General features: G+C 50.1%; 1 protein-coding gene across 1 annotated transcript in view; it reads left to right on the forward strand.

The window, feature by feature from the left end:
* Positions 1 to 17,627, forward strand: part of ATP2A3 (ATPase sarcoplasmic/endoplasmic reticulum Ca2+ transporting 3) — a 37,830-nt gene extending 20,203 nt beyond the window's left edge. The window contains exons 14-21 of the mRNA XM_049782161.1: positions 86 to 421; positions 7,600 to 7,820; positions 8,554 to 8,756; positions 9,336 to 9,421; positions 11,615 to 11,748; positions 12,378 to 12,495; positions 13,065 to 13,182; positions 16,359 to 17,627. Of these exons, the coding sequence (XP_049638118.1) occupies positions 86 to 421; positions 7,600 to 7,820; positions 8,554 to 8,756; positions 9,336 to 9,421; positions 11,615 to 11,748; positions 12,378 to 12,495; positions 13,065 to 13,182; positions 16,359 to 16,375 (1,233 nt within the window). The 3' untranslated portion in view covers positions 16,376 to 17,627. The remainder of the gene's footprint in view (positions 1 to 85; positions 422 to 7,599; positions 7,821 to 8,553; positions 8,757 to 9,335; positions 9,422 to 11,614; positions 11,749 to 12,377; positions 12,496 to 13,064; positions 13,183 to 16,358) is intronic.
* The last annotated feature ends 3,641 nt before the right edge of the window (positions 17,628 to 21,268 follow it).

A 21,268-nucleotide genomic window follows, 5' to 3' on the forward strand; every position in this document is an offset into this window, starting at 1 on the left:
GGTATTGTGGGTGCCTGCAGCAGCTGGATGGGCAGCAGGTGAAGGATGGCCTCGGATCCTGCTCGTGTCTGCCTCGCCCATGCAGGTGGACCTGACCTTCGTGGGCTGTGTGGGCATGCTGGACCCCCCACGGCCTGAGGTAGCCGCATGCATTGAACGCTGCCGCCAAGCGGGCATCCGTGTGGTCATGATCACAGGAGACAACAAAGGCACAGCTGTGGCCATCTGCCGCCGGCTTGGCATCTTTGAGAAATCGGAGGACGTGGAGGGCAAAGCCTACACGGGCCGTGAGTTTGATGACCTCAGCCCTGAGCAGCAGCGTCACGCCTGCCGCACAGCCCGCTGCTTCGCCCGCGTGGAACCAGCACACAAGTCCCGCATCGTGGAGTACCTGCAGTCCTTCAATGAGATCACAGCCATGGTGAGGTCATGAGTGGGGAGCCAGGATGGAGGGGTGTTGTGTGAGCAGCTGTGGGTGACACTTCGGGGCTTGGGAACAGCAGTCCGTGGAACCCTGCTTTGTTCTCATTTTCCACAATATTTTATTGCATGATTTTCCTGAGAAATTGGGATGATTTCAGAGTGGATGCCTGTATGGTCCTCATCTAAACTCTCTGAAGACCCATGCTTTATGATGTCCATCTCATCCTGATCTGTCTGTTCCCAGCATATGCACACACAGTCATGTGCATACACACACACCATGTATGTTCCAAGCACCATCAGTTTTCTTCTACACACACACACACACACACACACACACACACACACACACACACACACACACACACCCCTTGTATGTTCCAAGCACCATCAGTTTTGTTCTCCCTTGTGTACTCTTTGGAAAAAAGGCTTCTTTTGGAAAAGTTTGTAATTTGTGGGCCAATTGCTGATACTAGGGGCTACTCCAAGCTTGGTGGTCAGGGGTTGTTCCTATGGGTGCTTGAGAGACCATCTACAGGGTGTTGAGGATAGAACCTTAGGCCCTTCAAGCATTTCATGTGCTCCAGCCTGTTGGGCTACTGCCCCAATCCAGGCTTCTTTCTTTGTTTTGTTTCTTTTGGATCCACACCCGATAATGTCCAGAGGTTACTAATGGCTGTGCTTAGGATCACTCCTCGTAGTTTTGGGAAACATATGGGATGCCAGAAATTGAACCTAGGACAGCCTCTTGCAAGACAGACTCCTACCTTCTGTACTATCACTCTGGTTCCAGCCCTGGTTTCCTAAATTTATTCTAGTTCCTTCCTTCCTTCCTTCCTTCCTTCCTTCCTTCCTTCCTTCCTTCCTTCCTTCCTTCCTTCCTTCCTTCCTATCTTCCTTCCTTCCTTCCTTCCTTCCTTCCTTCCTATCTTCCTTCCTTCCTTCCTACCTTCCTTCCTTCCTTCCTTCTGTCTTCCTTCCTTCCTTCCTTCCTTCCTTCCTTCCTTCCTTCCTTCCTTCCTTCCTTCCTTCCTTCCTTCCTTCTTTTTAATTAATCCATAGTATTTTACTCTCCTACCTCAATAAAAACTCCAAAGATTCTGAGGAACCAATCAAGTCAAAGTACACAGAATAACTACTGGGGAGCCAGGATGAAAGGTTCTGTGTGACCTCCAGATAGAATCACCCTGTTCCCAGGGTTATACTGTCCTCTCAAGTAAAGCTGAGAGCAGTATCATAGACAAAACAGGCCTTCCTGTTTTCCTTACCAAAGAATATTTATTTTTTCATTCTCTCTAGGTTGAGCTGTCAGAGCTTACAGGCATATGCAAGTCATTGTTTCCAACTCTCAGTGCTGCTAGCCCAGTCGCTCCACTGTGTCAGAGCCTCCCACCATGGCCCATGGTCCTTTCCTTCTGCCCTGACCCTTGGCCTCCTCCTTCTGTTAGTCATGTGGAAACTTCTTTTCTCCTGAGATTTTGTTTGTTTGGGGGCCATAGCCAGAGATGCTCAGGGTTACTCCTGGCTCTGCACCCAGGAATAACTCTGGGGGACAGTGAACAGGGGGCCATATGGGGTGCTGGGGATTGAACCTAGGCTGGTCATATGTAAGGTGTACCCTACCTGCTATACTACCCGATAGAGACCTACCTGCTGGAGACCTGGTGCTGGAGCGATAGCACAGTGGTAGGGCATTTGCCTTGCATACAGGTGTTCCGGGACAGATCTAGGTATGAGTCCCAATATCCCGTATGGTCACCCAAACCTGCCAGAAGTGATATCTGAGTGCAGAGTCAGGAGTAACTCCTGCGTGCCACTGGGTATGAACCAAGAACCAAAAAAAAAAAAAAAGCCAAAATAAAACCCAGAGTACTTAGGAGACCTGGTGCCCTACCTGCAATTCTTTCCTTCTTTCCTTCTTTCCTTCCTTCCTTCCTACCTTCCTTCCTTCCTTCCTTCCTTCCTTCCTTCCTTCCTTCCTTCCTTCCTTCCTTCCTTCCTTCCTTCCTTCCTCCCTCCCTCCCTCCCTCCCTCCCTCCCTCCCTCCCTCCCTCCCTCCCTCCTTCCCTCCCTCCCTCCCTCCCTCCCTCCTTCCTTCCTTCCTTCCTTCCTTCCTTCCTTCCTTCCTTCCTTCCTTCCTTCCTTCCTTCCTTCCTTCCTTCCTTCCTTCCTTCCTCCCTCCCTTCCTTCCTTCCTTCCTTCCCACCTGGCAGTGGTCAGGGCTTACTCCTAGTTCTGCACTCAAGAATCACTTCTGGCAGTGCTTGGGGACTGAAACGGTAGGAATCAAACCTGGGTCCCACTGTATTATCTCTCTGGCTCCACCATTTCTTGATCTTGACCTTAATCCTGACCTAATCCCTATCTTGACCTGAATCATGACCTTCCCTATCTTGACCTGAATTTTGAGCCAGACACCAACACAGTATCATTAAGTCACCAATTGAGACTTGACTATGTATGTCATCAGATTTTTTAATACATTTTTAATTGAATTACCATGAGACACAGTGCCATCTGATTCCTGACCTTATTTTTTATCTTTTCAACTCATTTGATTCCTGACCTTGATTCCAGTCTTGACTTAAACATTCACCTTGACCTCCTAAATGAAGTTGGGGTAGTTGACCTCAGCATTGACCTGACTTCTAATTTTGATTTTGATTTCAGTTTAAACATTACCTTGGCTTGACCTTTAAATGATAGACTTGATTTTTACCTTATTTGAACTTTTAAATCTTTTTTGTGTGTATGTTTTGATTTGAGGCCACACTTGACAGTGCTCAGCGCTTACTTCTGACTCTATGCTTAGCAGTTACTTTAGTTGGGGTTGGTGGGTCTATGGTGGGATGCAGGGCCTTGAGCCTGAGGATTGGCTGTAGCTAGTGGCTAGTGGATATACACTATGTATATCTCTCTCGTTCCTCTCCCAGTCCAATTTCCAAAGTAATTTTGTCTTTGTTTTTGGGCCCCATTAGTGATGCTCAGGAGTTACTCCTTACTCTACACTCAGAAATCACTCCTGTGGGGCCGGGCGGTGGCGCTAGAGGTAAGGTGCCTGCCTTGCCTGCGCTAACCTTGGACGGACCTCGGTTTGATCCCCCGGCGTCCCATATGGTCCCCCAAGCCAGGAGCGACTTCTGAGCGCATAGCCAGGAGTAACCCCTGAGCGTCACTGGGTGTGGCCCAAAAACCAAAAAAAAAAAAAAAAGAAATCACTCCTGTCAGGCTTAGGGGACCATATGGGATACCGGGATTCGTCCTTCTGCATGCAAGGCAAACACCCTACCTCCATGCTATCTCTCCAGCCCCAAATTTTTTTATATTTTATTTAAACACCTTGATTACATACATGATTGTGTTTGGTTTTCAGTCATGTAAAGAACACCACCCACCACCAGTGCAACATTCCTATCACCAGTGTCCCAAATCTCCCTCCTCCCCACCCCACCCCTGCCTGTATTCTAGACAGGCTTTTTATTTCCCTCATACATTCTCATTGTTAGGATAGTTCACAATGTAGTTAATTCTCTAACTAAACTAATCCCTCTTTGTGGTGAGCTTCATGAGGTGAGCTGTAACTTCCAGCCCTCCTCTCTTTTGTCTCTGAAAATTATTATTGCAAGAATGTCTTTCATTTTTCTTTAAACCCATAGATGAGTGAGACCATTCTGCGTCTTTCTCTCTCTCTCTCTGTGACTTATTTCACTCAACATAATAGATTCCACGTCACAAAGAATGAGAACAAGCAGTGTTGCGGGGATGTGGAGAGAAAGGAACTCTTATTCATTGCTGTTGGGAATGCTGTCTAGTCCAACCTTTATGGAAAGCGATATGGAGATTCTTCCAAAAGCTGGAAATCGAGCTCCCATATGATCCAGCTATACTACTCCTAGGATTATACCCTAGGAACACAAAAATACAATACAAAAATCCCTTCCTTACACCTATTGAATATTGCAGCACTATTTACCATAACAAGACTCTGGAAACAACCAAGATACCCTTCAACAGATGAATGGCTAAAGAAACTGTGGTAGATATACACAATGGAATATTATGCAGCTGTCAGGAGAGATGAAGTCCAGCCCCTATTATAATATTTATAATATTTCAACACCTAGCTCACCATCAGTGTCAACTCCCATCCCCAGTGTCCCTATACTCCATCATCCTCTGCTAGGCATTCCTAACTTCCTCTTTCTTTTCACAAGCATTTAACTTATAAAGTCTACCTGGATCTGAGTTGACCCTCCCCCTCCTGGTTGGTTAATAAATAGGTTTTGGTTTGGTTTGTCAGGCTCAGAGAGAGACTGCAAGGCAAGAAGCCAACCTGACTCCATGAGTATCTCTTAACTGGCTTGGTTTATTAATTCTTTGCAGCTACCCTACTTCAGACCCATTCACCTGGGGTTGGAAATATGGCACATGGGATGATTTCACAACTGGCACCAGTACCTGAGCCAGAATTTGGGTGGGAGTACCCTCTCACCTCCAATGGAACTGTCTCTTTAGCCTCTACCCCATCAATGACTCTATAAGTTGTTCCTGGGTGGGGCTGGGGGTGGGCGAGGTCTTTGTACAAAGCACCTTTGATAGAAGAAAGGCAGTGGGCATTGCCTTTATTTTTTTTTTTTTTGCTTTCATATATGTGCACAATAAAAATAAATTTAAAAAAATAAATTTAAAAACATAATTTCATTTACAATTGTGCCTCAGATATTCAAGTCCAAGGGATTCAATTTAAACAAAGAAATGAGAGTTACACAAATAAAAATTTAAAACATTACCAAATGAAAATTAAAGTGGACATATGTAAATGGAAACCTAACCCCCATTCATGAATTGGAAGGATCCATATGTCGAAACGGTATTCTTACCAAATCTTTATACAGATTTAATACAGTCATTATAAAAATACTCATGACAGTTTTTAATACATAATCAAGGGGCTGGAGAGATAGCATGGAGATAAGGCATTTGCCTTTTATGCAGAAGGACGGTGGTTCGAATCCCGGCATCCCATATGGTCCCCTGTGCCTGCCAGGGCTGATTTCTGAGCATGGAGCCAGGAGTAACCCCTGAGCGCTGCCGGGTGTGACCCAAAAACCAAAAATAATAATAATAATAATAATCAAACAATGATAAAATTTATATGTAGTAATACTCCCAAAAATATATCCTAAGAAACAAGATAAGAGGCCTATAGCTCCAAAATTTCTAATTGTACTATAAAGTTGTAACAATAAGGACAATGTCTAAAATCAATGGAACAAAATATAGTCCAGAGAAATATGCTTGAACATATGAACAGTAAATCTTAGACAAAAAAGAAAGACGTTTGAAGTGAAGTAAAGAAAGCCTTTTTAACAAATGGTGCTGGGAAACTTCATTTACATGCAAACAGTGAAAAAAAATGCCAAAGGACAAAATGCACCAATTAAGAGGCAGTGAGTGGCAAAATGGATTAGAAAAATCGACTTTATTTCTGTGCACAATATTTAAAAGTTTTGTTTTTTAAAAATAATGAATTCAGGGGCCGGAGAGATAGCACAGCGGTGTTTGCCTTGCAAGCAGCTGATCCAGGACCTAAGGTGGTTGGTTCGAATCCCGGCATCCCACATGGTCCCCTGTGCCTGCCAGTGGCTATTTCTGAGCAGATAGCCAGGAGTAATCCCTGAGCGTCGCCAGGTGCAGCCCAACCCGCCCCCCCCCCCAATGAATTCACTGGGCATTGGCCTTTAGATGGAGAACTCATTACCAGTTGGAAGGCACCCTTCCCCTCTTGGGGCAGTGTGCTGGAGAATATCTAGGGAGATGACTGGCATGTACAGTCCAGAGCAAGAAATGCAGATAGACGGATCAGAACAACATGAAGGTGTTCAGAAAGGGGGGCATGTGCATTGATGTTCCAGTGAAAGTCAAGGCACATTCAGTCCAGTTCGAAGGGGCTGTTATGTTGATTATCCACCAGAGGGTCAAGTCACTCACCACTGTTGGGGTCTTCTTGGGTCCTTGGGTCACTCCTTGTTCAGGTGAAATCACCTGGTTTGAAATCACTCCGGCACCGTATTTCTAACCCCAGGGGAATGGGTTTGAAGCAGGGTAGAGTGTGAATTAATAAATCAAGCCAGTCAGGAGAGAATGATGGAGTCAGGTGACTTCTCACCTTATGGTCTCTCTCCTCGCTGACAAGCCAAACCAAAATCTCTTTATTAACCAACCAGGAGGGGAGGTTTGAGTGAGATCCAGGTGGGCTTTTACAAGTGAAAGGACTTGGTGAAAAGAAAAAGGAAGCTGGGCAAAGGCAGTGTAAACTAACAGTCCTTAACCCTTTACCTCCTGCCTGTCATCTTGATAGGCACATTTCGAAGTTTGGTGGTTGCAGCTTAAATTTCAGTGTGTTGAATCTGTGCTTTGTATTTATACTTAGACTACTCTCCCACACCAATATAACCAAAGCACTAATTTCTTTCCCTCCTTACTCTCCCTCCTCTGTCCTTCTCATCCCTAAACTCGGGGGTCAAGAATGATCTAGGCATCCTCCTTTATTACATTACATTTCTTTTTGTTTTGTTTTGTTTTGTTTTTTTGTTTTTTGTTTTTGGGTCACACCCGACAATGCTCAAGGGTTACTCCTGGCTCTATGCTCAGAAATCGCTCCTGGCAGACTCGGGACCATGTGGGATGCTGGGATTCGAACCACCGACCTTCTGCATGCAAGGCAAATGCTTTACCTCCATGCTATCTCTCCAGCCCCACATTACATTTCTTTATCCAGTTATTCTATATACATAGATAAGGAAGATCATCCTGTTAAACACTGTGATTTATAAAGTTTATAATACAGTTGTTTTCATTGTTCACAATTCAATTTTCTAATACCAATCCAGTGTGGTCTTCTCTCCACTGATGTCCCCAGTATTCCCCCTGCCCTGCAAACTTGCTCTCTTATCAGGCATAAATAATTACTTATATTATTTGTTACAACATATATCTCATAGTGGTGTATCTGAAATAATTGTCTGTAGATTTACTGAGCTGTTTGGTTCTGAGCTCTCCTTTTGATTATCTGTTGCCTTAGGAACATACTCAACTTCGGGATAGGCTAAGCTTAGAGGAGTTGGAGATGTGGAAGGGGAAGTTTCTGAGACACTAACCTCCTTCACTCCGCAGACTGGAGATGGGGTGAACGATGCCCCTGCCCTGAAGAAAGCAGAGATCGGCATTGCCATGGGCTCTGGCACAGCCGTGGCCAAGTCGGCAGCAGAGATGGTGCTCTCAGATGACAACTTTGCCTCCATCGTGGCTGCCGTGGAGGAGGGCCGGGCGATCTATAGCAACATGAAGCAGTTCATCCGCTACCTCATCTCGTCCAATGTTGGCGAGGTTGTCTGGTGAGGCCCCGTGTTCCTGATTGCAGCTCTCTGCCCAGGGAAATTGTCTGTTCCTCCAGGATAAAGGGACACATACCTTGTCCTGAGCCGGAACATGTGGTATACTCCAAACTTGAAGTTTCCCTTATTTCCCCTCTGTGTATAACCTTTCTGATTTCAGAATGGTGCAAGATGGGCGCTCTAGGCTCACCTCTGGACAGGGAAGTTGCCTGTGTTTATATGCCTGTGCATACATGGGCATGTGCCTGAGAGGGGTATGTGCCCATGTATGCTTGTTGGTCTGAGTACAGTGTGTTTGTGTCTATTTCTTGCTGGACTCAGCTCACCTGCACTTTTGCCCAGACTTGTGAATTCTGCCTCATACAAGTAGCAGACATATAGATGTTGGCTTGCATTTATGGGCTTCTCTGGCCTCTGCAAGGTTTCTGCACACAGCAAAGGTGTATGTGCTTGCACAGGTACTGTCCTTACACATGTGTGCATCCCCTCAAGAGGACCCATTTCCATACATGTGAAAAAGTCAGGAGATCAACTGTGTCTGGTCTCCAGGGCTGGGAGGATACTAGGAGGGGACAGGGTGGCCTTAGGTGGAACACTCATACACAGACCTCTCATGACCCATGTCAACGTCAGAGGCTGCTGCAGAGAAAGCAGGATCACTCCAGCGCTGGGGTATAGGCAAGAGGAGCTGGTCTTATTTTCTGTGAGCTAGAACCCATGACTCTGGTTTCAGCATTTTCCTCACGGCAATTCTGGGTCTGCCCGAAGCCTTGATCCCTGTGCAGCTCCTCTGGGTGAACCTGGTGACAGATGGTTTACCAGCCACAGCCCTGGGCTTCAACCCACCAGACCTGGACATCATGGAGAAGCTACCCCGGAACCCTCGTGAGGCCCTCATCAGTGGCTGGCTCTTCTTCCGATATTTGGCTATTGGAGGTTAGCAAGGAGCTCAACTCTGTGTAGACTTCCAGGAGATTCCTAAGGCTTGCAAATTACAGGCCATATGGTTCTGAAGGTTATGCCCAAGTAAATTTGGATCTTGTATCCCTTCAAAGACTGTGCCTCAGATGTGGTTAGGTGTGGACCTCAGACAGTGTCACTGGCATATTTGGGCTTTGAAGCTTCAACTTCACTCTCAATTAAATGCTTCCTGAGCATTATGGGTGGCTGAGTGATTGTTGCAACTCCAGATCTCAGGCTCACTCTATTTCATAATCAAACTCAGCAAAAAGAGCTTTTCATATTGCTCTTTCTGTAGCATGATAGAAGTCTCAGGCCTGTTCTCAGCTCAGATTGGGTTACTTCCTTATCTCCTGGCCAATCACAGTGGCCAGGGACGTGACTGGTGCTAGCTGCCCCTCGGGGCTCAGCACTGGGTTGAGGTATATATGGCAACAAACCGTGAGGTTGATAGAGGAAGAGGTGGCATCTTGAGAGAAGTTTATGGAACCTTGGGGAAGGGGAAGAGGAAAGGAAGCTGTGTTACAGTCTGGACCCCCCTTGCTATCCCTGCAGTGTATGTCGGCCTGGCCACGGTGGGTGCCGCCACCTGGTGGTTTCTGTATGATGCAGGAGGACCTCATATCACCTTCTATCAGCTGGTAAGCGATGATTTGTTTAGAAGATGGTGGAACTCACAATTGCAATTACAATTGGAGGCCCAGTGGAAAAGGGATCCAGAGGTCCATGTGGCTGATGACTAACCCTCTCCTCTTCCACACACAAATTCACCACCTAAGGAAACCTAGATACAGTAGCTCCAGAGATGAGGGAGAACACTCCTGATTAGCTAGTCTTGGAGGAGAGGGTGAAGACCAAGGGGCACCCCTGCCACGAAGTGTCTTATCTGTATCAGAGAACCAAATAATTCCAGTTCCAGTGATAGTTGGGCAGGGAAGATTACACAGTGGGTAGGGCTCTGGCCTCAGATGCATAAAATCCAGGGACCGGAATATATAGCAGGAAGGGCACTGGCCTTGCATGCAGTCAAGTGGGGCTTGATCCCTTACCACATAGGATTCCCCCAAGCCTTTTAGGACTGGTTCCTAAGCCAGGAGCAAGCCAGGATGTGCCCCATCCCCTCACCCGCTACCACCCCATCAAAAAAATACACCACACCACCCTCCAATGCGTGAAATCCAGGCTGTTATGCTTTGTGATTTGTTGCACTCTGGGAGAGAAATGGGGAATGGTAGCGACCCCTTGTGGTTATGGTGGAGACTCCTGCGTATCTGCATGAAGAAAAAGTCCAGACTGGATCAGGGCAGGTCAGAAAGCCGGGAGTTTTTTCACTTTTCAGCGAGGGTCATTTTCACAGATGCAGCCCCAGTTTCTATACCCTAAGCTGAAAATATCTCTGTGTTTCGGATAGAGTGAGAAGACAAATTTATACTGCTGGAAGACAGCTGTGTAACAGTTAGGGTCCCTCCTGTATGCACACTGCACAAGAGTGTTGTGGGCTGCAGCCTATCTCAGTGGAATCTTGAAGCTGGGTTTATAAGTAGAAGAAAATTCCCCTGGGGCTCCAGTGAAGGCCTGCTTTCTTTATGGGGCTCCTAGAACTTGCTGCTTTTGGAAGAAGCTTGCTAGTCAGCCAGCATCTGGCAATTCATTAGCCTGTCATAAGTAAAAGTTGGTCTGGTGGTTTCAGTGGCAGAAATCGTCGGATTTGTTGGGGGAAGGGGAGACACAAACCTTATTCTATGTAGAGGCTACTCCTGGCTTGGTGCTTGGTGAGGCACACAGAGCTGGAAATGAGCCTGTGAGTCCCACGTGCAAAGCTTGTACCCAGACTTTTGTTTTTTCTTTTTTGGTTTTCGGGTCACACCCAGCAGTGCTCAGGTGTTACTCCTGACTCTATGCTCAGCTGTTGCTCCTGGCAAGCTCAGGGGCCATATGGGATGCTGGGATTCGAACCACCGACCTTCTGCATGCAAGGCAAACGCCTTACCTCCATGCTATCTCTCCCGCCCCGTGCCCCAAACCTTTGAGCCAGCTTCCTTGCCCTGAATGGAGCCTTCTTTTTTTGTTTTTGTTTTTGGGCCACACCCAGTGATGCTCAGGGGATACTCCTGGCTCTGTGCTCAGAAATTGCTCCTGGCTTGGAGGACCATATGTGACGCCAGAGATTGAACCGCGGTTCTTCCTGGGTTAGCTGCGTGCAAGGCAAACGCCCTACCGCTGTGCTATCACTCCAGCCCCTGGAACCTTCTGTTTATTTTTGTTTTGGACCACACCTAACAGTTACTCCTGGCTCTGCATTCATAAATCACTCCTGGTGAGCTCAGAGGACTATATAGGATGACTGGGATTGAACCTGGGTCTGCAGCATGTAAGGCAAACAACGCCCTACTTGCTGTACTATCTGTCTGGCCCTTGGATCTGTATTTTCTACCCAGAAATAGGTCTTTCACTGTATACCCGTCAATGGGGAATTTTACTCTAACATTACTGGTTTTCACATTTACTTGATGCTTTTGGCTCATCAGTACCCTTTCTCCTGCACCTCAGATTTTTAGCCAGCCCCTACCCATCACCTAGTCTATGCTTCTGGGCAAAGTCTTAGATCTGTGGCCCAACCCAGGACCCCTGCTGTCTCCCCCTAATCCCAGGCCCATGCTAGACTAGTCTGCCTCTCCTCCTGGTCTGGCTCAGTGCACCCAACTGCACCCTGCCCTGGGTCTTTTTCAAGGCAGCTTTTGCTTACTAATGGCACTGAGTCCTGAGATGTGGATTGAGGGCAGACCAAGACATCCCCATGCCACCCCTGACCACTCACCCCGTCCCTGTCCTAGAGGAACTTCCTGAAGTGCTCCAGTGACAACCCACTCTTTGACGGCATTGACTGCGAAGTCTTCGAGTCCCGCTACCCCACTACCATGGCCTTATCTGTGCTGGTGACCATTGAAATGTGCAATGCTCTCAACAGGTGAGCTGCATGGGGCCACAAGCCAAGAGCCCGAATGAGGCTTAACATTGGGCGTTAGTTTTTGAGAGATAATGTAGCTGCACTTGTCATGCACATGACCAGCACAGCTTCAGTGCACCCCCAAAAGCATAGAGCCACAAGTAACCCCTGGACACTGCCAGGTGTGACCCGCAAGACCAAAACAAAGATTGGGTATTCAGTGCCAGGTGTGACCCGCAAGACCAAAACAAAGATTGGGGACTCAGTGTTAGGTTGGGCCCAGAGTTAGGGTCAGAAAAGTTCAGGATTGGAGTCTCAGGGACTAGGAGTCCAGAATTAACTGTAAGGTTGGGGACTCGAGGTGGGTTTTGGGGGTCTGAGAGTCAGAGAATCCAGAAAGGGTTCTGAGAATCTGTCAGACCAGAATTGGGATCTAAATGACAAATAGGACTAAAGCAATGTCTGAAGAGATAGAGGGCTGGGGTCTTGGGTCAGGGGCAGAGGAAAGGGGTTCCAGTCTTAGAACAGGCCTCTGCAGACAGTAGTGACATTCCAGCCCATGCACTGGCCCCCAAAGGACTCCAGCCATCAGTCTGGTGAGGGAAGCCCAGATCTGGGTCCTGTCACCCCTCACCCTGTACCCTTGGCAGCGTCTCGGAGAACCAGTCCCTACTGCGGATGCCGCCCTGGCTGAACCCCTGGCTGCTGGCAGCCGTGGCCATGTCGATGGCCCTGCACTTCCTCATCCTGCTGGTGCCACCCCTGCCTGTGAGTTGCCTGCCCCTCCTTCCTCCAACTCCTGGGGCATCTCCTGCTGCCCTAACCTGCCTCAGCTGGGCGCTAGAAGCAACCCACCTGGCAGGTGATTGGGGCATTAGTACAGCAAGTAGAGTATTTGCCTTGCACATGACTGACCTGAGTTTGATCCCCAGCATCCCATATGGTTCCCCTGCTCTGAGCCTGCCAGGAATAATTCCTGAGTACAGAGCCAGGAGTAACCCTTGAGCATTACCAGATGTGGCCCCAAAACAAAACAAAACATCCCCAAATCATCCAGAGGCCAGGGAGTAGGAGTTAGGACACTTAGGGCAGTTCCCCACTGACCACTGAGCTCCAAGTGGGTTCCCTGCTTCAAGCATCCCATGGAGGGGGAACCAGAGAGGGAGAGTCTTCCCTAGAAGTGCAGCAAAAGACCCCCCTCCCTCCTGTGCCATTTCTCCTGCTTCAAACAGGACGGATATGCCCACAGGACTTCAGAACCCATTGCAGCTGGGGTGGATGGAGTCAGGAACTGCAGGGTTACCGGTGGCCCTTCCTTTAACCAGACTTCTCCACAGCTCATTTTTCAGGTGACCCCTCTGAGTGGCTACCAGTGGGTGGTGGTGCTCCAGATTTCTCTGCCTGTCATTCTGCTTGATGAGGCCTTCAAGTACCTGTCCCGGAACCACCTGGACGGTGAGAGGCACCCAGACCTTCCTGCTGCTTCTCCTCTATCTCTCCTTGGAAGTGGGGTCTTGGATCCCTAGAGGCTCAGGTCCCCCTCTGGTGGTGTGACTGGAGTGTACAGGGGAGAACTGTGGGGGGGCTCCATCCACTCATCCCTACTGGGTCCTCCTCTGGCCAGCTTCATTTGGGCATCCACAGGTAGTGCCCCGGAGTAGAGTGGCCATGGCCACCCACAGGGCTGGCTTCTGTGGCACTGATGCGTGAGTGGGCAGAAGGCAAGTCTCTGCATCTGTACCAGAACCCGGGGTTCAGTGTCTCTTTCCCCCAAGACAGAGGATACAAGAGCAGGGCTGAGGTGGAGAGGGGTATGCCTGGGCTGGCACTCATCTGCCCACCTTCAGAGGGACCCTCAGCAAGGAGGCTGTTCTAGTTCTAGAATCTTCCAAAGGCTCATTGGGCATCTTACTCTAGAGAGGAAAAGAAGCGGGGGCGAGCCCCAGCCAAGTCCTGGAATCTGAGCCCAATGTCGTGGCCCTTCTCCTGTGACCAGATGCCCATGCAGGGACCTAGCTTCAGCCCAATAACAGCCAAGGCCTGTGCTTAGACGTCTGGGTCCTTGAGGGTCACCTCTGGCAGGAATGTCTCCCTATCCCAAGGGAGGTGCCTGTGGTGGGGGCTATAAATAGAGCACGTGCCTGTCATTCCAGAGCCAAGGCTATTAATCGGCCCCCATCTCCCACGCTGCTCAATTCTCTGGAACTCAGACTTTATCTTATCCAAAAGCCCCAACAAATTGGCCCCTTCTGAGAGTAGCTGCCCACCCTGGGTCCATTGAGAGGGCTCCCCTGAGGGTAAAGGTGAGTGCTAGTCAGAGCCAGCCCTGAGGGGCCAAAGTGGTAGCACAGTGGGTAGAGCATTTGCTTTGTACACAGCTGACCCTGGTTCAATCCCACTATCCCATATGGTCCCCTGAGAACAGCTGGAAGTGATTCTGAGTGCAGAGCCAGAAGAAAGCCCTTAGCATTACCAGGTGTGACTCAAAAACAAACAAACAAACAAACAAACAAACCTAGAAAGCCAGGCCTAGAGGAGTGCCTGGGTAGGATGAGGTATTCTGTCCCCCACATGGTTTCCTCTCCAGTCTTTATGGACAACCCTAGGAAACGAGGAGGTCTTGGACACAGGTCTCTTCTGAAACATCTTCCTTGAGCACCTGGAGTCTTCACAGCTCTGGAGAAAGTAGGGCTAAGGGTCAGGAGAAGCACATACGATCTTGCCCACAGGTCCAGCCCTGGCTCCAGATAGACAGCTTGGGCCAACTCTGTCCTCAAGCTCCTGTGGTCAAGAAGGGCGGATCCTCATTCTTTCTTTCCTTCTTTCCTTCTTTCCTTCTTTCTTTCTTTCCTTCTTTCTTTCTTTCTTTCTTTCTTTCTTCTTTCTTTCTTTCTTTCTTTCTTTCTTTCTTTCTTTCTTTCTTTCTTCCTTCCTTTCTTCTTTCCTTCTTTCCTTCCTTCCTTCCTTCCTTCCTTCCTTCCTTCCTTCCTTCCTTCCCCCCTTCCTCCCTTCCCTCCCTCCCTCCCTCCCTCCGCCCCTCCCTCCCTCCCTCCCTCCCTCCCTTCCTTCCTTCCTTCCTTCCTTCCTTCCTTCCTTCCTTCCTTCCTTCCTTCCTTCCTTCCTTCCTTCCTTCCTTCCTTCCTTCCTTCCTTCCTTTCCTCTCTCCCTCCCTACCTCCATCCCTTCCTTTCTCTCTTTCTCTTTCTTTCATTTTTTTTTTTTTTGTAAGGGTTAGGGTTAGGTTTCATTTCAGTGTTAGGGTTACACTTAGAGTTATGGCTATGCTTAGGGTTAAGGTTGGATTAGGGTTAGTGTTAATGTTAGGGTTTGGGTAAAGGTTAGGGTTAGGTTTCGAGTTAGGGAGAAGAGGAAAGGCTTTTTTCCTGAGGAGAATTGAAAGTGAGAACATTTCTGCTGAGGCTAACTTTACTCAGCCTTTGAGGGCAAGACTTGCTCCGTAAGTAGGATTTGAAGAACCTTAGCAGAATGGGGCTGGGCTCGGACTGATTTTGGAAGGGGAGAGAGAAGCTTGAAAGACGAGTAAGGGACCTATGGAGCTGGGGTTCCTGAGAGTTGAGGCAGTGAGGGCAGAGCAATGCAGGGCTTCGAGGTGAAGGACCCTGGCTGGATGTAATGTGATCCTTAGGGCACTGAGATCTCCAGAACAGGTATAAGTGCAGGAGGGCCTGGGCTGAGTCAGAAAAAACTTGACTCAAGGCAGTGAGATGACCTTCCTACAGAGCTACTCTGTTGGGGAGACCCAAATTGTATCTGGGGGCTTCAGCTTCGGGAGGTGCCTTGCTATACAGAGTGGCCTATACAGAGTGGTGCTGTAGCCCTGTTATTGAGGTGGGGTGCAGTGTCCCACAGGGAGCTCAGACTGCCCTGGCCTATATTGCGGCTATCCCTTGGGCCTCCTAAAGCCTGTGGGGAGGGGGTGGTGGTGAGAGGGACCCTACTGCATTCTCACACCAGTTGGGTGGCCTTTTAGGGAAGTTTTGCTGGAGCCTGATGCTCCTTACTTCCCTGTGATTTATGGGGCAGAATTGTGGATGCTGGTCAGCCCCTGGAGACTGGGGGTGGAGTTTGCATCACCCCACCTCCTGGCTCTGCTCAGGTGTGGCTGAGCAGCTGTCAGACAGGCCAGGGTATGCTGTAGTGGAAGGAAAAGAGATTGGAGAGGCCAGGGGAGGGGGGTGTGGCTAGATCTGGGTGGTCCTGGGAAAGGAAAAATGTCTGCATCATTCTGAGGGGTAGTGTGGGGATGGAGTAGCATGATGCCAGAATAGAGGCAGTGGTGTGGGTGGAGATGGAGGGCTGAGAGGCTGTGGTGCGATCACCCGGGGCAGGAGGGAGCCTTGATAGACAGTTGCAGTCTGTGCCATCTCAGGATTCCAACTTTATGATGCTGGGCAGTAATTCCCCAAACTCAAAACCAAGAACAGACACTACCCTGGGGCTGTCTTGGCTGGGGTGGGAAAAGAGACGTGGAAGGTGGAAGGCTGCATCCCAGCCCCAGGCGGATGTGTTGGAGTCCCAGCTAGGCCCCTGGGACTGAGGTGATTCGGAAACTGGAGTGTAGACAGGGCCCAGTGGACACCCTCTCACACACATTCTCTGGTCTCTCACAGAGAAAAAGGAGAAGTGAGCGGGGCCGGCCTGGGCACCCACATACACCCAGCCCCTGCTCCACCCACCCACCGCGCTTGCCCGCTCACTCACCTGGCGACACTGAACTCTGGACGGCAACACGCAGGTCTCTGGTCTGGAGTCTCACTTCCATCCACCTGTGTTTGTGATGCCCGGGAGACTTCGCCCCAGAAGCTCTGGCCCTGGAGCTGCAGCCCTGAACAAGCCACTGGCCCAGAAGTCGACCGAGGCACAGGGCCACTCAGCCTGCAGATCCAGAGCACATTCCAGGGCTCACCCCCTGCTCCACAGCCAGCCATTTCCTCGGTGACTGGCGCCACTGCCCTGACAGGAACTCCCAGGGGCCGCCCCAGCTTCTCTCAGGGCCTCCTCGCAGGGTGCTCAGGACATCTGGGTCCAGCTGTGCAGTCAGGGCCAGCAGCCTGCTCCACTCCACACTGTTGCCACAGAGTCGGCTCAGAGCACGCGCGTCTGTTCCTGTTTATATGTGCAGGGAGGTGGGAGGGTCAGAAAGTGGGTCATGGGGGAAGGAGGCAGGCATGAAGCCCCTTTCCCAGGAGGCAGCCTGCCTGCCTCAACTCTGGGCAACCCCCTGCCCTAAACAGATGAGATCCTGGTCTTTGCCTGCTGGATGGAGCTTGGGTTTGCCCTCGGAACCCCTTAGCACTTGAGTGAGGTGTGTGGGTCCCTGACCCCAGGCCTCCCCTATTGCTTCATGAGAGGCCAACAAAGGTTTGAGTAGCTGGAGGTGATGCTTCATCTTAGGGACTGGGGGCCTCTCCCAGGCTCCTACCCCACTCTGAGACAAACAGAAGTTGTGAAGGATGGCTTATGGCATGCCCTTCTCTCATGGGAACCTGTGATCACGTGATCCATGTCAGAGGACAGGAAAAAGCTTTGGGGAACAGGAATGTTCTCCTAACTCTGCTTTTGCCCCTTTTGTAAAAATGAGTGTAGAAGAAAGCAGTTGGTGACTCTTCCGCCTAAGGGAGTGACCACGTGATTGTTTTATTCGTCAGTCAAGATTCATATCCCAGGCCTAGTCCCCACAACTGGAAGCCCCCCATCCTTGCCTGGGCAGTAAATGGGCTTCCTGCTCCATGACCCCTCCCCTCTATAGAAGGTTCTAGAAGGGCTGCAAAGATGGTGTCTTTCCTGCTGGAGAAAGGGTGGGGAATCCCCAGTAGGGCAGGACCCTGTCCATACCCACTGATCTGCAGGTAGAGAAATAAACGTTGAGTGCCTAGGGCTACGTGGCCGTCAGTGTCTGCTTTCCTAGTTTCTGGACTGTATTCCCTGGACAGTGCTCAAGTATCAGCCATGCCTACCTGAAATTTGGGTAGAACATAGGGCTTCCACATCACCCACCAGCCATCATTGCTCCATACCTGTGAGGCGAGACTCAGAGAGGTCAAACTGGAGGCTGCTGCTCCCAACCTGGATGGGGCTGGGATCTGTGCTTGTGCCTCAAGTATTCAGGCATGGGACCAGAGAGATAGTACAGGAGTAGGGCATTTATTTGCCTTGCACACAGCTGACCCAGGACAGATGGTAGTTGAATCCTGGCATCCCATATGGTCCCCCAAGCCTGCCAGGAGCAATTTTTGAGCACAAAGCCAGGAGTAACCCCTGAGCGCCACCCAGTGTCACCTAAAAACAAAAACAAAAACAAAAAAAACAAAGAAAAAATAGTACTCGGGCACATTCCTGACCCAAGAGAACTGAGGAGGCAGCTCTAGGACTCCTGGCTGGGCCCATTCGGGGCTCGCAGGGGCTGTAAACACCAACAGAGAATCCCCAGCCCAGAATCTTCTGAGGTTTCTCTCCTGCTATGCCCCCCACTTCTCAAATCCTGGATACCACCTTCTTGCCCTTCTGAGTCCAGCTCAAATGCACCTCCCAAGATCCATCCACTCCTCTCCAGCAGCCTTTCTATTTTCCTCTGGGTGCCAGGGATGGAAAAAACTGCTTAATGTAGCTCATCCTCAAAAAGCCCTGGCCAGCTGCCTGCATTGGGCCTGAAGAACATGGAGGCTCCTTTAGAGATGAACATCTCATAGTCTTGGTCCTGGTGGTCAGGCAGGATGCAGGGCTAAGAGGGGCTGCAGGACTGGCCTTGGAGGCCAGCAGTAGCTGTAGTCGTACCAGCTCGGGGCCGGCCGTGCTTCCCTCCACCCCAGCCAAGCCCGCCTAAGTCCGGCCTTGTCCAGCACACAGCATGGAGTCCCACAGGCCAAGATGGGGCGGCCAAGGTAAACAGCGGTTTCCTACCTCAGAGCCACTCGCTCAGGAGGGAATTCCGGGGCAAGCCTCGGCACACTTCTCACTGGCTGCATGATAGCAGCTGCCAAGATGCCCAGGGCCGCCCTGGCCCCTCCAGAGGCTTGGACTGTTCTGACAAACCCCTCACAGGGACCAGAGGGGTCATGAGGAGCAGAGTTGGGAGAACTAGAGGAGAGAACCCAGAAAAATGAAACAGAAGATATGTCTATACTGCGACCCAAGGCCAAAGGCCCATAGCAGCTTTCTTCAGTACAGTGCTAGTAGCCTGCCCAGTGGCCTTTCTGGGGAAGAAGCCAGGTGATATGCCCATCCAGTGGGATCCCACTCAGCAAACGGAAAAGTTTAGGAATGCAGTCCCGTTAGCAGATCCAGGGAGCTCTGTGAAATGAGCAAAGGCAAAGTCCACAGATGGGTGAAGTCTGGCAAGGGACGGGTTCAGAGGAGGATCTTCTGCAAAAGTGCTAGAGATGGGGGCTGGAGCGGTGGTGCAAGTAGTAGGGCATTTGCCTTGCATACGCTAACCTAGAACAGAACGCAGTTCGATCCCACGGCGTCCCATATGGCCCCCCAAGCCAGGAGTAACCTCTGAGCATCACCGGGTGTGGCCCAGAAAGAAAAAAAAAAGTGCTGGAGATGGCAAGAGAAGTGGTTACACCGATCAAAGCTCATCAAATGGCCTAAAATGGGTACATTTAATAGGATGTAAGTTATACCTCACTGCAGTTTGATTAGAAGGAAAAAGAAGAATCAGGACAGGCGACCTGCAGCTCCACCTGGCCCGGGGAAGGCTCTTCAGCTTAGCTGCAAGCTTAGCCGCAAGGGTCAGTGTTTGAGGGATGAGGCTGAGGCCTAGGCATTTCCCAACACTAGGGCAGGAAGTGGTTGGGGACCAAGTGGAAGCAGTGCAAAAAATGGAGGAGTTGAATGAACACACGGGTGAGTCCACCGATGCCTACATGCTCCTGGCAGGAAGTATCCGTAGCAAATTGGGAAGGAAGGTAGCAATGCTGGAAGCCAGTTCCTGTTGGAAGATCCCTGCTGAGATCCTTCCTGCACACTCAGAAAGTTGGCTCGGGGTCCTGAGGGCTGTGGCATTGGGTGTGTCCCTGGGAGCAGCGGGCCCAGAGCACATGGCATTAGTTGGCTTCAGAAGTGCAGCTTCTGTGACCACAGGACCCTGAGTAGGCAAGCAGACCTTCTGGGGCCTCTGAGGACCCCCTTCAGGGAATGGGCAGGCCTCCAGGACAGGCAAGGCCCCCTCCAAGCTCCCAGAGATGCTAAATTTAACCACACAGGGAGGTCGGCCTGGGGCTGGCATTTGGCAGCACTGTGTGTCTCCCTACAAGGTCCGGCCCAGTACCCAAGCTGGCCACCCGGCCTTTGGGCTTATAAGGCAGGTTTGGCAGCTTCAAGGACTGGAGTCTTGGGGTAGGCACCAGGCCAAACTCTCAAACTTTGGGGAGCCTTCTTCCCAGACACCAGCCAAGCTACTTGTGGTATGACTTTGGGCCCCTCTCCAGAGCCTCGATTTCCTTTTCTGTACAATGGGAATGCTGGTAACCACTATGCAAGCCAGTATGAATTTCAAGCATAAAAGCAGTGTGTCTCTGAGAACTCAGACTCCAAACCTACCTATGTGACCCCGAGCAAACCCAGGTGTCTATCCCCAGAGGTGCTGGAAGGGGTGTCTAGTGAGGGAAAGCCCAGAGCCCAAATCAGAGAGAGGCATTTTTTTTTCTTTTCAGGCCACACCCATTTGATGCTCAAGGGTTACTCCAGGCTAAGTGCTCAGAAACTGCCCCTGGCTTGGGGGAACCATATGGGATGCAAGGGGATCGAACCTCGGTCCTTCATTGGCTAGCGCTTGCAAGGCAGACACCTTACCTTTAGTGCCACCTCACCGGCCTCCAGAGAGAGGCATTTTATTTTATTGGCTTTGTGGCTAGATTTGGCAATGCTCAGGAGTTCCTTCTGGCACTGTGCTCAGGGGTCATTCCTGGCAGTGCTCCAGGGACTATATGGGATGCCAAAGATCAAATCTAGACTTGCTGTGTGCAAGGCAAGCTCCCTACCCACTGAGAGAGAGAGGCATTTTAGTATCAGTGAGACATCCACCCCACAGTTGGCTATCCTCTTGCAAGGAAGGAAATTGGGGGAGAAAACTATATAGAGGCTTTTTTGTTTCTTTTGAGGGGCTTTGGGGTAGACTTGGCATATAATCACGACCTTGAATGCAACGTTCCTCCAAGCACATCTCCTGTCTAAGTGTTGGGGCCAGAATGGAATCAGGAGTCTCAGTCTCTGTCTTTGACTTCCTCTACCCATAAGCAAGTCTAGTTTCTACTGGAGGAGACAGTAGAGATGCTGGGTGGAGGCACACAAGCAGATGCAGACAGATGTGAGAGCTGTGTCTCCCCACCTCATCCCCCACTCTTGGACCTGTACCTGGAAAGCTCTACAGGCTCGAGCTCCACCTCCACATGCCCTCAATGACACATGGGTAAGCTCACCTACGCCTACATGTGCATATCCTGGGGCTATTCTGGACAGCATGGAAGAGGACAGGCCCTTTGTCTCTGGCCACAGATGTGACTGCCACAGTTTGGGT

The sequence above is a fragment of the Suncus etruscus genome, chromosome 1, assembly GCF_024139225.1.
Source record: "Suncus etruscus isolate mSunEtr1 chromosome 1, mSunEtr1.pri.cur, whole genome shotgun sequence".
In the NCBI taxonomy this organism is placed as follows: Eukaryota; Metazoa; Chordata; class Mammalia; order Eulipotyphla; family Soricidae; genus Suncus; species Suncus etruscus.